Raw genomic sequence first — 12582 nt, forward strand, 5'->3', positions numbered from 1 at the left:
AGCAGTCTTCAACTACCTAAAGTGGGATTCAAAGAAGGATGGAACTAGACTGTTTTCAGTGGTGGCAGATGACAGAACAAGGAGCAATGGTCTCAAGCTGCAGCAAGGGAGGTTTAGGTTAGATATTAGGAAGAATGTTCTTACTAGAAGGGTAGTAAAACACTGGAAGAGGTTACCCAGAGTGGTGGTAGAAGCTCTATCTTTGGGGGTTTTCAAAACCCAGATGAACAAAGCTTTTGGCTGGAATGATCTAGTTGTGGCTGGTCCTGTTTTGGGAAGGGGGTTGGACTAGATGACCTCCTGAGGTCCCTTCCAACCCTAACTTTCTATGACTTTATGATTCTGTGTATGCATTGGTGACCACTAAGGAGTCAGCTTTGCCTATAGTTATCACTCACTGTTGTCTTAGATACTACACTATTTTCCAAGACTTAGAAGGGGGCCTGTTTTTTTCTGGTCCTTACACTGCAGTCATTAGGACATATATCCCTTTGATATCATATCCTTTGATGGGAGGGAGAACGAGAGCTGGAGGAAGGAATTTGTCCAGTATCCCTTATATGTGTGCACATGTCTGAATACTTCTAACAATGTCTGTCTGAAGGACATTTCATGCTAACACTGTGGGTTTTCCCTAAGGCTGCTGCACGCATTAATGACATCTTTGAGGTGGATCCTGTTCGGATGTGTATCCCTAGCCGCTCCCATGCCTTTGCTACAGTAACCTTCACTCCTCAGACGATGCAGAGCTACCAGTGCATTTTTGAAGTTTCCATTGATGGACAGCCAAGGTAACTTACACTACTGCTTATAGGGAAGCTGGCTTTCCCTGGTACATTTGTCCTCTGTGTGCAAAGCAGGCATGTAGCAATAACACTAGTTTGCTTGTGCTCTCTACAGCTTGGTCAGTAAATCACGAAATTTGACATTTGATATCATTGGTGATGGGAACCTTCCCCGAGTGACCATCATGCGTCCTGTCCTCCGCAACAAACGAGGGAACCCACTGCTGCTCTTCAAGAGGCTCCTGCTAGGCCACTCAGAAAAACTTCCATTCATCCTTAAAAACAGTGGTGTTATACCTGTTCAGGTAATGGCTGTCCAGAGAGCATCTGAATAGCTGATTGTGAAGCAAGTCTTTCACTCGTTGTGGGAAAACCCTATAGAATGTAATAAGAATGAAACCAGCAGAGATGTATTAAAATCACTAGAAAACCCTTTGGAATTTGGTATGAAACAAGATTCTTTTTGAATACTCTTTGAACAGTCCTGTAGAATTCCATATCTGGGATATAATTCTCTATTAGATTCCATGTGATGAATCAAGAAACCAGTAGATAAGTTCTCACTTTCTATCAGTTTCTCTAAAGCATTTCCAGAGGTGCTGGCTTTTCACTGCCTATCTGTGTCTTCTTTCCAATAATTGCATAGCTGTCTTCTCTAGTCTTAAAGGCATGCTTTGATTTTTGTGCCCTTAAGAACCAGCTTTGTTTGCTGAACCTTAATAAATCACCAACAGAAATGGGTATCAGACAGACTAATTAATAAGTGACTGACTCATTTACTGGTAAAACCTTCCCCCTTGGAGGTGTCATTTTCTGACCAATTTGTCATTTTTACTTAATATCAGAAGCAAAAGCTCTTTTTTTCCCTACTTTCTATTTTGTTTTTAATTATGAGAAGGTTTGCATTTCATTTTAATTGCATTCTATTCTGTTTAGGTACATTTTACTCCTTTCTAATTATGCATAATTATAGTCTAATTAAATTCTGTTCAATTACTTTTTTAATCTTTCTACTCAGTTTGATTGCTTTCTAATTGCATCATGTTCAGTTGCATTTAAATACAGTCTTTTCTATTTGCTTACATTCTAATTTCCTTAGATTACTTTGCTTCCAACTAAAAGCATATTGCTTCTGAGTTCAGCTTCCTGTTGGGCATGGACAATGTTCTGTTGATTCACAGGCTGTCCCATAGCCAAGCCAATGCTGTTGTGCTTTGTATTTTCCTTTCTCCAGATGATGATTGACCTGCTGGATGAACAAGGAGTTTTCTCACTAAAAGCCAAGCCAACCACAAACTGCTTCTCTCTGGCTCAGAATGAGGAGGAGGAATCCACTAGGGAAGGTAAATTGCAATTGCCATGGTGGGAGGGAAGAACCAAGAGCTCCCTTGGGAAATATATTCACAGCTTCATTGACAGGAGTGATTGGCACCAAGGTCTAAGAATCACCAAGGTCATCACAGTCTGGGTCTGAGAAGCAACGCTGCAAAGGCTTACTCAGGTCACTGTGTTCTGACTAGTGCTGCCCTCACCCCCGTGCATTGCTAGGACTTAGAGGCACATCCCATAGTTCTTTGTGTTGCAAGTAATTCGAACTCTTTTAGGATCTTTCCTGGTGAATTGTGGGAGAACTTGTCTGTCTTTCCAGGCAACACAAAGAAAATTTCATGAGGGTATTGAAGGACTTGGAACACTTGAGAATGTTCTCATTGCAAAGTGGGCAGATTTAGCCACTTGCTCTAGCTGGGCCAGCTGACCTGGGTTGAAAGCACCACATGGATGCAAAGGAGCCTGAGTTAACTTTAGTGAAGACCCTTTAGGCATATTTACACTGTCAAAGGACCAAGTTAGGAAAGGCCACACTGAAGCTTGGCATGCTCGCTCCAGGCAAGCTACACCCTGAAATGGACATATGTATATGAAGTGCCTCCTTAGTTTGACACTGTGTGCACTGATAAATGCCTCATGAGACAGAGCTTGTGGGCATGTGTCCAGTGCTGCACTTGGATTGCTATATTGCAGCTGGTTTGCAGTGTAACATATGTAGAGTCTTGTGGGTACTCCTTGGTTGGAGAAAGGTTAAGGGACATCACCATAACAGAAATGCAACCTTGCTAAGGCATTAGGCAGTCAGCAGCAGTTCTCATCTGTTGATCTCTGGCAGAAGCTAGAACTATCGAAGCACCTAATGTCTGGAATTGGTCTGGCCTTTGGTTTTTGTCTCAGTGATCTAAAGTGGGGATGATAGGTCTTGGGCAGCCTCCACTCTTCCATACTGGGCACACCTACATATGCAATTAATGCACCTGAATTTTTGCCCAGAAAACTCAGGTGCATTAAACTGCATCCCTGCATGCATCTGAACGTGCACCTGTTTGGAGCAGTTCATTTCAGGGATGTTCCTTTCCTGCTCTGCCCCTCTGCAGCAGCCTGGGGGAGCTCCTGGCCAGCCCAGGTGCTGATCCTGGTCCCCACACAGCTAGGAGACCTGTCTCCACTGCTGAGCAACTCCCTTCCAGCCTTGTGGAGATCAGGACCCATGGAGCTGGAACACTTCTCCCCACCCCCTGTGGCCCCCTGCTGCCTAGGCTGATCTGGAGCAGTTTGCTCCTGGTTAGTGTCTACACGTGCGCTTTGGCACATTAGTTTGACATTAGTTGATTAGTATCTACAGGTACTAGGAAACAACCCAGTAGACTAACCTATTGCACAGTAATTGCTGTGCGTGTGTAGACAGTGATACTTTACTGAGAATTAGTCTAATGATCAGTAAAGCATCTCACGTAAATGCAGCCACTCTTGCCGAAGCATATACACTGAAGATTTTGGTGTGATGGTAGCAGGACTCTGTACAAGCAGATTCATCAGGAACCTGACTAGACCTCTTACGCATACGCTACGATCCAGAGAATTGATGATTGCATGCTATACGTAGAGCAGGCATTCTGTGCTTCACTGCAGCTCTCCCTAGCACAGGCCTTTGGTGTAGACATGCCTTTGGGCCCTCTGCACATCGAGTCTATTATACCTCCTCCCTGTGTTACTGAGCCATCCTCCAAGGAAACAACAATTTTCAGGCAGCCAACTGTTAGCTTGTTTTTCTGTTTATGCTCATAGAAACAACTTTTCACCCGTGCATCCATATCTTATATATAATTTCAGGCTTTCATATTCTATTGCTTTGTAGGAAGGAAACCACATACTGCATCCCTTATCCTGCATAATGGGGAATCAGTGGAGTTCGATGTTCTTTTCAAACCTACCATGGCCCAGCGGGTGGAAGGGAAGATTCATCTGTTAGTGGTGGACAACCAGTATGAGGAGACCAACATTCAGATGGTGGGCGAAGGCTACCAGGATGATATCACACTAGATAATATCCATGGGCTGGTAGACAGCATTGAGGAAAATGCTGAAGGGCAGCTGGAAGATGACATTGTAGAGGGTAAGAGAAAGAATGGAAGCTGGTGAAAACTGTGCAGCCCTTTGAAGTCTTGAAGATGTGAATACAGATTGGAATGACTTGAGGTCTGCACATATGTCTTCTAAAGTCAGTGGGAGTCTTGATGTCTAATGACTTGGGGATTATGTTGAAGGTAATCCACAGTCAACCTAGCTGTGAATGGCACCTGCTTATTCATGGTGGGGAGTCAAAGGTGGCTGGACATGCTGCTGGCCACATCACTGTCCTGTGTGCTGTTGGCTACAGAAACTGGCTAGCTTTAGCCAGGCTGGCCCAGTGGAATGGAATACTTGGGTGGGCCTTTGACCTTTATTTCTAAATTGGGAAGAAGATAAAGTAAAGGGAATAGCAGATGGAGCTGATATTTAAAACGTGAACACATCCAGCATGTGTACACACATGCTATAGATTTGTGAGGTTGGCAAAGGTAGCAGCTTCTCCTACTTTGCGGGGCCCAGAAGAACCATGTTATTGACAGCAGGCAGGAAGTACAGAAGAACACAAGAGTGATGAGGAAAGTTTGAACCTGGCTACACCTGAAGCAAATAGTGCTCTTAATATGAGAGGCTGAAAGTCAGCAATGGATAAGGATACTTACACAAGTATCCTTAAAAGGGACATGGTGGGACTACTTGTCATGCCGGGCTGTGGGTGGCCAGGTCTGGGGATCACCCAGGGTCAGGAGAAGCAGCCAAGATCTGAGTGGAGCATGCAGAGTTTGAGTGTAAGGAAAGCAGAAGCCAGGAGATCTTTCTGGGGAACTTAGTCAGAGATCCAGAGAGTTGGGCAAAGCATGGGGTCAGGAGGTTAAACAGGAGATCAAATCAGAGCTGGATCAGAGAGCCAAAGGGTCAGGCCAAACTCAGGGCCCAGGGGCAAGCCAGGTCATGTGTCCAGAGAATCTGTCAAAGGGCCAATAGCAGCACAAAGGTACTACAGCCTAGGTACAAGGTTTTAAGCCTTGTTGCCTGGACACTTCCTTATCTGGGTCAGGGGTTTATATTGGAAGTGGTGAAGGGTCAGCTGACCCTGGCTGACCACTCCAGTGGCAGCAGTTTGTGTGTAGCTAGGCCCAGGATGAGGGTTCTAGCCACCTAAGTTTGCTAGTGTGCTAATGAGGAGGTAACAGACTGGGATGAGCAGCTATGCCAGGCAGACTGAGGCCCAGGTTCTAGGCTATGGCCTGACACCACCAGTCCACATTCACATGGCATCTGGTGGAGATAGAGATGTAAAGAAACGGCCAGCCCATGCTGTTTGGTACTTGTTGTGTCCTCTCCTAAGCTTGGGTCAGGATGCCCAGACTGTGGAATAAACTCCCTCCAGAGGTGGTACAATCATCTACCCTGGAAATCTTCAAGAGGAGACTGGACAGTCACCTTGCTGGGATCTCCTGACCCCAGTTGTCTTTCCTACCTCATGTAGGGGGGCTGGACCCAATGATCTTGTGAGGTCCCTTCCAGCCCCTTACAATCCATGAATCTCTCTGTATGTTTCCTAGGATATCTGAATTTGTCTCCTCCAAATGGTAGTTGCATGCTGTAACCTGTGTCCATCTGTTTCACTATGGAAGCAACCAATCGATTGCAGCAAGTGAAGGAATGCCTCTGTGTCAGAGCATGTTGCTGTGGAATAGAGCTAGCTATACTGCTTCAGGAGGGACTGCTTAAAGCCATCTCTGTCTGAAGCAAGCTTGTGAATGCCTGTGGCTGAGCAGGAAGCACTGGTGTAAATATGTATGTATGTGTATGAGAGGAAGGGCACTTCATGAATCATAAGAATCACCATTCTTGTTCTTAGCTACCAAAGCAGATCATATTCAGTTTGGGGACTGTCACATTGGGAAGCCCTACCAAGTGACCTTCTCAATAACCAACCACAGCAAAGCAGACGTGATGAGGTTCGAATGGCCCAGTGGAGCTCCATTTAACTTCTCCCCCCAGGTATCTACTTTTGTCTTTTCTGGGTGCATAAGAAGCCACTTGGTTAGTGACTTGTAGACAGGAATGCTAACCCTGACTTGGATGATAATGCTTATCTCTGCCCTGCAGGAGATCCAGTTTATTTCTTCCTTCTTGAGCTTGCTGGGCCTGGGAACTGTGTTATGGTATATCTGGTCAAACTAAAGGCAAAAAAGGACGAGGGATATGGCTGTATGAAGCAACTGCTCTTCCTCTCTGAGGGCTGTTCATGGCAGAAGTCAACTTAGTTCAAAGTGGCTGCCTACCTTTATTAAACAAAGCCAGTGAGGGAGACCATGAGTTGCTCAGGGTTGCGGTGCCACCCAGTCTTCTCTTCTCAATCAGACCTGACAGAGCAGTTTTCTTTCTACCTCTCCTGCAGTTGGTTCCTATGTCAGTTCTTTCTTTGCTGGTCATTGACCTGCCATTTGTGAAATATTGGTCTTTCCCTTGTGATACCCTCTAGGTTGGCCATCTCCATGCTGGCTGTGCTAAGGACATAACTGTGACCTTGAAATCCAGTGTTCCTGTCACCTTCAAAATGCACACAGTGAAGTGTAAAGTGTGCAGAATCACCTTTCAGCTCCCAGCAGACCAGGTCTCTGATTGGGATGACCGCCTGCACACTGTCAAGTGGGTGGATGCCACAAGAAGCCTTCCAAATGCATGCCCCACAAAGAAGAAGGTAAGAAGCAGGGTAGTAAAAGCCAATGTACTAAGCACAAAAGCTTTCTGAGCCAATCCTGTGTTATATACAGACCTATTGACCTGCCAACTGAACAACTCCAGAACCTCAGCACAGCCTTTTAACTGTGAGTGTGACTGATCATTGGCATAAACTACCAAGGACACTGGTGGATTCTCAGTCAACACAAGCTGTTGGGCTCAATACAGGGTAGTTGGATGAAATTGTGGCTTCCAGTGATCATTTCTGGTCTTAAAATCTATTAGTCTGCTTTCAATATGGCCCTTGAATTAGCAGGGAATTACCATATCTACTTGAATCTAAGACACCCCTGAATTTAAGATGACCCCCCGCAATAATTAGATTCTATATATGGAACATTTCTAAATTGGTTATAATTTTCCAGGTACAGAATCTAATTATCAAAGGGTTGGCCTGAATTCATTCTCCCCAACTGCTACAGTGGCTGCTGAGGGAGGGGTCAGGAGGCTAAGGGGTCAGGCATCCCCCTTGCCCTCTGCTCCCTTGCCCCAGCAGCCTTCCTGCCCCCCTGCCACCTGCACTCCCTATTCCCACAGTCTCTGTCCCTCTCCCCCACTCCCCACAATCTCTGCCTCTCCCCCCCCACACCCTAGTCTCTGCCTCTTTCCTCCCCACACACCCCACAGTCCTTCTGCCCCTTTCTCCCCTTTCTCTTCCCCCCTTACTATCAGATGGTACTCAGGCTCTGTTCCCTTCCCAGAGCACAGCACATGGAAGTGCAGCCCTTGCTGGGCCATGTAGCGGCATCAGCACTGATGATTGGCCAGGCAGGGGACGGGGCCAAGGTCCATATGTTCCATGCCTTGGTGCACCTAATAGTAAGGGGGAAAAGTGGGCAAGGCCAGAGGGAGGTGCACAGAAGCTGCAGAGGGCAAGTGGGGAGAGGGGGAGAGCAGATGGCTGTTGTGGGTCAGGGCCAGAGTCAAGAGCCACAGCAGCCATCTGCCACCCACCCTGCTTTGTATGTGAATCTAAGACAAGGGTTCTTGTCCCCCGTGCTGACTGGGGGAAAAAACCTTGTCTTATAGTTGAGTAGATATAGAAGTCCCATCATGTTCAACTTCCAGGTTTCTTGAGGGAAAATGTAATTAATTCCTCTAGCGTATTTCAGATATCCACCTGTGTGGTGAAGTGAGTGCTCTTTGCATTGTGGCAACTGACATTTCAACTCATGTATCCATGCTGTGTGCAGTATCTCATTATACAATACAGTGCTAGCCAGTAATTTAGCTAGTTCTGCAGCAGATAGGTCCTCTCATTCTTTACATGCTTTTTTGAGTCCAACCAGAATGCATTGGTGATGAATGGTTGAAAGGCCTAGAAATAGTCATAGGAACTTGCTGTACCATGGACCTTTCTAGTGAATTTGTCTCCACCCTAACGGAGACACTTGTCCTCACCAAGGTGGAGAAGGCAATTCAGTCTCATTTTACTCACAGCTGTGACCTGAAGGAAAGGTCAGAAGAGAATTCACTGTCTGTGGTTATTCAGCCACGGGTTCCTCCAGTTCCAGATCTTCAGCAAAGATAATCTTTCCTGACTTGAAGGGACCAGTGTATTTTTAAGGGGTGAAAGAGATTTGATTTTATTGTTCATTACAACTCAGGCTACTCCAGACTACTCCAAATCAGTGTCCATAGAAGTCTTGCATTCCCTTCCTCTCCACCGCCATCTCCAGTGGTTTTTCAACATTATCATCAATGCTAAGCCCCTGTGTTTCTTTATCTCTACATAGTAATCTTTTCCCCTAGAACTCTACATAACACAATCTCATTATCTTCTCATCTCTACTTTTAATTTCCAAATAATTCTACATTTATTCCTAAGTGTCCCCCTATAGAGCTTGAGCTTCAGCATTCCAAAAAGTCTCTCAAATTTTCTGGCTTGGAGGAAGGAGAAGTTTCTTTTTTAGCACAATCCAATAAAACACCACCAGATTTCCAAATAAGCATCTTTTTGCCTTCCCCTCCTGCCAAACACTGACTTGACAGGACAACTTTTCCTTCACTAAAACTTCCCAAGCTTTTTGAAACCACTCAGTGATTTCAGGGGTGTTACATCTCTTGCAGGCTTTTGCAGTTATAATTCCTGCAGCCACTGGAAGATGAATGATCAGTTCTCTATGACACTTACATTGCAGGAAGGAACAGTAGAGGTCATCTGATAGTTGGCATCCTGTTATTTCCTTCACCCTATCTCCAGCCTTCATCCAGAACAGTTTAATTCTGGGACAAGTCCACTATATATAGTAGAGTCTCTCAAATGACCACATGCCCTCCAAGATTTGCCTATTCCAATACCATATATGCATTTAATTTTAAGCATGGTTAGAGGGCATCAATATAAGATTTTAAAACCATTCTCTTTTATTATCTTGCAGATAGCCGCATGAGAACCTTTGTTCTAGATGGCATCCTACTCTTCAGCACTAATTTCTGAACCGCTATCATTAGCCCGCTTTGTCATAAACAGTGTTTTCTCTTCTATAAGGCTATTTAAAATTGCTTTACAATAGCATAGACAATTGGCCTGTACATTTCATGGGAGTGACCACAAGTTTCTCAAATTCTGTCACATTTCTACTCAAGTTTACCTTTCTTTGGCAGTGTGTTGAAATGTGTCTCAATTGCAGGTATTGGAAAAATGGGATTTTTATGTCATTTTTATATACTGTTCTTCTGCTTAGCTCCTGTGAACCCCAGGCACAGGGTTCAAAAACAGCTGCCTTATAGTGCTTCCAAGGACACTGCTCAGTTTCAACTGAGGAGGGTTTGCTGATCCCAGAAATTTGATCGGAAGAAAAGGAATGGATCTTGGGGGATGGAGTTCAGGTTTCTTTTTTCCTGAAGGGCTGCCCCTAGGGTGTTTGCGCCAAAACTTCCTTCACTCTTCCAATGGTGTTGCTATTCTGATTCTGGAGACCTGAGAGGCTCAGATGATTGTGGTTTTCTCTTGATTCTGCTTGAAGGTGATAGAGACAGACCCTGAACCTGTGCACACTATTGTGGAGGACAGCAGCCTAGAGCTAGACCTTCGACTCAGTGCTGTCATTGATTATACCCAGTTCAAGCTGGAGACCAAGGAGGTGCAGTTCAAGGAGACCTTGTTGTTCCAGACCAGGATGTTCAAGTAAGTAACTGAAACCAGGCAGGGACCAGCCCAGAGGCACTGTTTTGCCCAGGTTTGCATTGAGTAGCCAGGGTCCACTTACCCCAGAATAGTACTAGGCTATGGCTGTTAGCACTGCATCCTGTCCTCTTGGGGCAGGAAAGAGTTCCTATCTGTGCTTTTCTACTAGCTGGTCATTCTGGGGAAGGAGCTGCTAGTGGTCTCTAATTCATTTGATTTTGGTTTCCAGCTACTGATAAACAGAGTCTACCTGCTGCTTTGCCAGGTCTGGTGATGCAACATAGAGGTATCATCTCCTTGCAGTTCCTGGGATACCCCTGGCACCATCTGCTGCAGTCAGGTGTCACCCCACATCCCCCATCCTAACCAGGTCCAGGCTTGTGGATTTAGGTTCTGCCTCTCCATCTCTCTCCAGTTTTTTCCATTAAAAAAATTGTTCTCCTTTTCCTTTCTACCCCTAAAAGCCCTGGTGCAGTGTTGGGGGCACCAAAATAAACTCATCAAGAAATAAAGCAAAACATTGTGCAATGCTGTTGGCACCAAAGGGTTGCTGCAGTCTCACCTAGAAGTAACCCTGGTTAGGGCCCAATCCTGCCACTTACCTCTACTCCACTCCCAGGGAAGTCTTTCTTACCTCATTACACATTGTCAGTGCTCAATACAGATTACTATGCATGCTCTAGAAACAGTCCTTAGATGACAGACATTCAACACCAAATGTAGAAACAGGGAACCAGATGGGACTCCAAGATCTCTAAGTCCAGTCTCTGTTACCTTTGACAACTTTGTTCTAAAATCCACTTTGTAATTTCCCTGACACATAAACGGTTTGTCACTTGTGAATCCAGAAGGAGAAGTCCTGTGAACACTGAAAGGTACCTGGGCCAGCCTAGTAGCGTCCTGGCAGTAGACTGAGAACTAGTTTTGGAGGGTAATGTTAGTGACATGCCCTTGGCCCGTGCCTCCCAAGCACACAGGTTTCTCAGCAGAATCACTTGGTGAAATCTACAGGCCAGATTCCATTCCCTTACACTGAATAGCACATTACCTTACAAGTGGATCCATTGAACTCAGTGCAACTGCTTGTAGACCAAAGTACTGCTTAACATGAGAAAATGGGTCAGAATTTCCCCCTACAAGATTTTTTGTTTTCTTCTTGTTTCTTTGGCCTTTTTTAATCCCTTCTGTTCAATAGGTTGTCTCTTCTCCCCTTTGTCCTACTGCATTTGCAGGTTCAAGTTAGCCAACAAGGGGAATGTAGCACTAGAGTACTCCTGGAAGATGGTCATGGAGGACAACAGGAGGACAGTCAACTTTCCAGAGGAACCTTCACCACCCAGTCCTGAAGGTAAGGGTATCGCCTTTCCTCTGGCTTCCACATGACAGCTTCTTCTAGAGATAAGTACTATAACCTGCAGACTGACAAAGAAAGGTTATTGAGAGCTTAGGGAGCAGACTGAGCCTCTGTCTGAGGCTCAGACAGCTCAATACTGAAGGTGACATTCTCCAGCATCACCCAGGCAAGTAAATTCTCTCTAGGTTAAGATGAAGATGGTTTCCATTTTGGCCTTCCTTATTGTTTTATTTTCCCTGTGCCCATCATCAAAGTACTCACAGCTTATATTACAGAGACCGTGGGCCCTGCAAAGAGTCAGCAGAAATAGGAAAGCTCAAAACATCAGCCAGTTTAGAGCCACAGATTGAGAGGATGGGTCAAGAGCTAGAAAGGTTGGGGGGTCCTGTTGTAGAGTGTAATGGAATCAAGGTCTCTGCAGGCTGCTAGGAGAGAGTTGGGAGCTAATTACTATGGAACACAATCAGGGTACATGATATCCCCATATCCAAGAGCAGTGCAGAAAGAGATGGCTGTAAGTTAAACAAGGAACATTCACAGCAGAGATTTAGGACTGGGTTCAGCAAGGCACCTGACTATACGCATAGTTTCGAACCACTCATGTGTTTAGCATTATGATGTCCTTTCCTAACAAAAGCTGCCCTGCTCTGCAGTCATGTAGGTACTTTGCTAAATGATTCTGTTTATCTTTGGTGGAGATGACAGATGTTGCAGATGGGGGCTCCTCTCCAACTGCTGTTCAGCATATTATGCAGACATCAGTTGAAATGGGAACAAAGGCAAGGTTTCAGGAAGGGTCAGAATCTCACATGAATAACACTAGAATCTGCTGTTCAATTAGCTAGAATAGAAATGATAAGGTATATCAATCTTCATGCTTCCAGGAAAAGACTGATCACTAGGTGGGTCAGGAAAAACTATTCCCATGAGATAATGTACAAATTGATACACTGAAGAAATTCTCTCTAGCATCCAGTGTTGACTGCTGGCTGATACTGGGTGCTCCATTAATGCAAATGGTCCACTGTTGTTTATGATTGGATGTCTTTGGTTGGTTCTAGATGACAGAGGACAGGGAAGAGCAAATGGATGCAGTATGCATGGGTGCTATTCCTTGATCACATGCCCAGTGTTACAGCTCAGAGGACTTGCACACAATGGGC

General features: G+C 45.2%; 1 protein-coding gene across 2 annotated transcripts in view; it reads left to right on the top strand.

The window, feature by feature from the left end:
* HYDIN (HYDIN axonemal central pair apparatus protein) overlaps nt 1-12582 on the top strand; it is a 443140-nt gene that overhangs the window by 393909 nt on the left and 36649 nt on the right. For both annotated transcript variants that reach the window (XM_059713716.1, XM_059713715.1), the window contains exons 61-68: nt 640-791; nt 901-1090; nt 2020-2128; nt 3973-4230; nt 6049-6191; nt 6676-6894; nt 9905-10065; nt 11298-11413. In XM_059713716.1, the coding sequence (XP_059569699.1) occupies nt 640-791; nt 901-1090; nt 2020-2128; nt 3973-4230; nt 6049-6191; nt 6676-6894; nt 9905-10065; nt 11298-11413 (1348 nt within the window). The remainder of the gene's footprint in view (nt 1-639; nt 792-900; nt 1091-2019; nt 2129-3972; nt 4231-6048; nt 6192-6675; nt 6895-9904; nt 10066-11297; nt 11414-12582) is intronic.

This window comes from Alligator mississippiensis, chromosome 10 (genome assembly GCF_030867095.1).
Source record: "Alligator mississippiensis isolate rAllMis1 chromosome 10, rAllMis1, whole genome shotgun sequence".
Classification (NCBI taxonomy): Eukaryota; Metazoa; Chordata; order Crocodylia; family Alligatoridae; genus Alligator; species Alligator mississippiensis.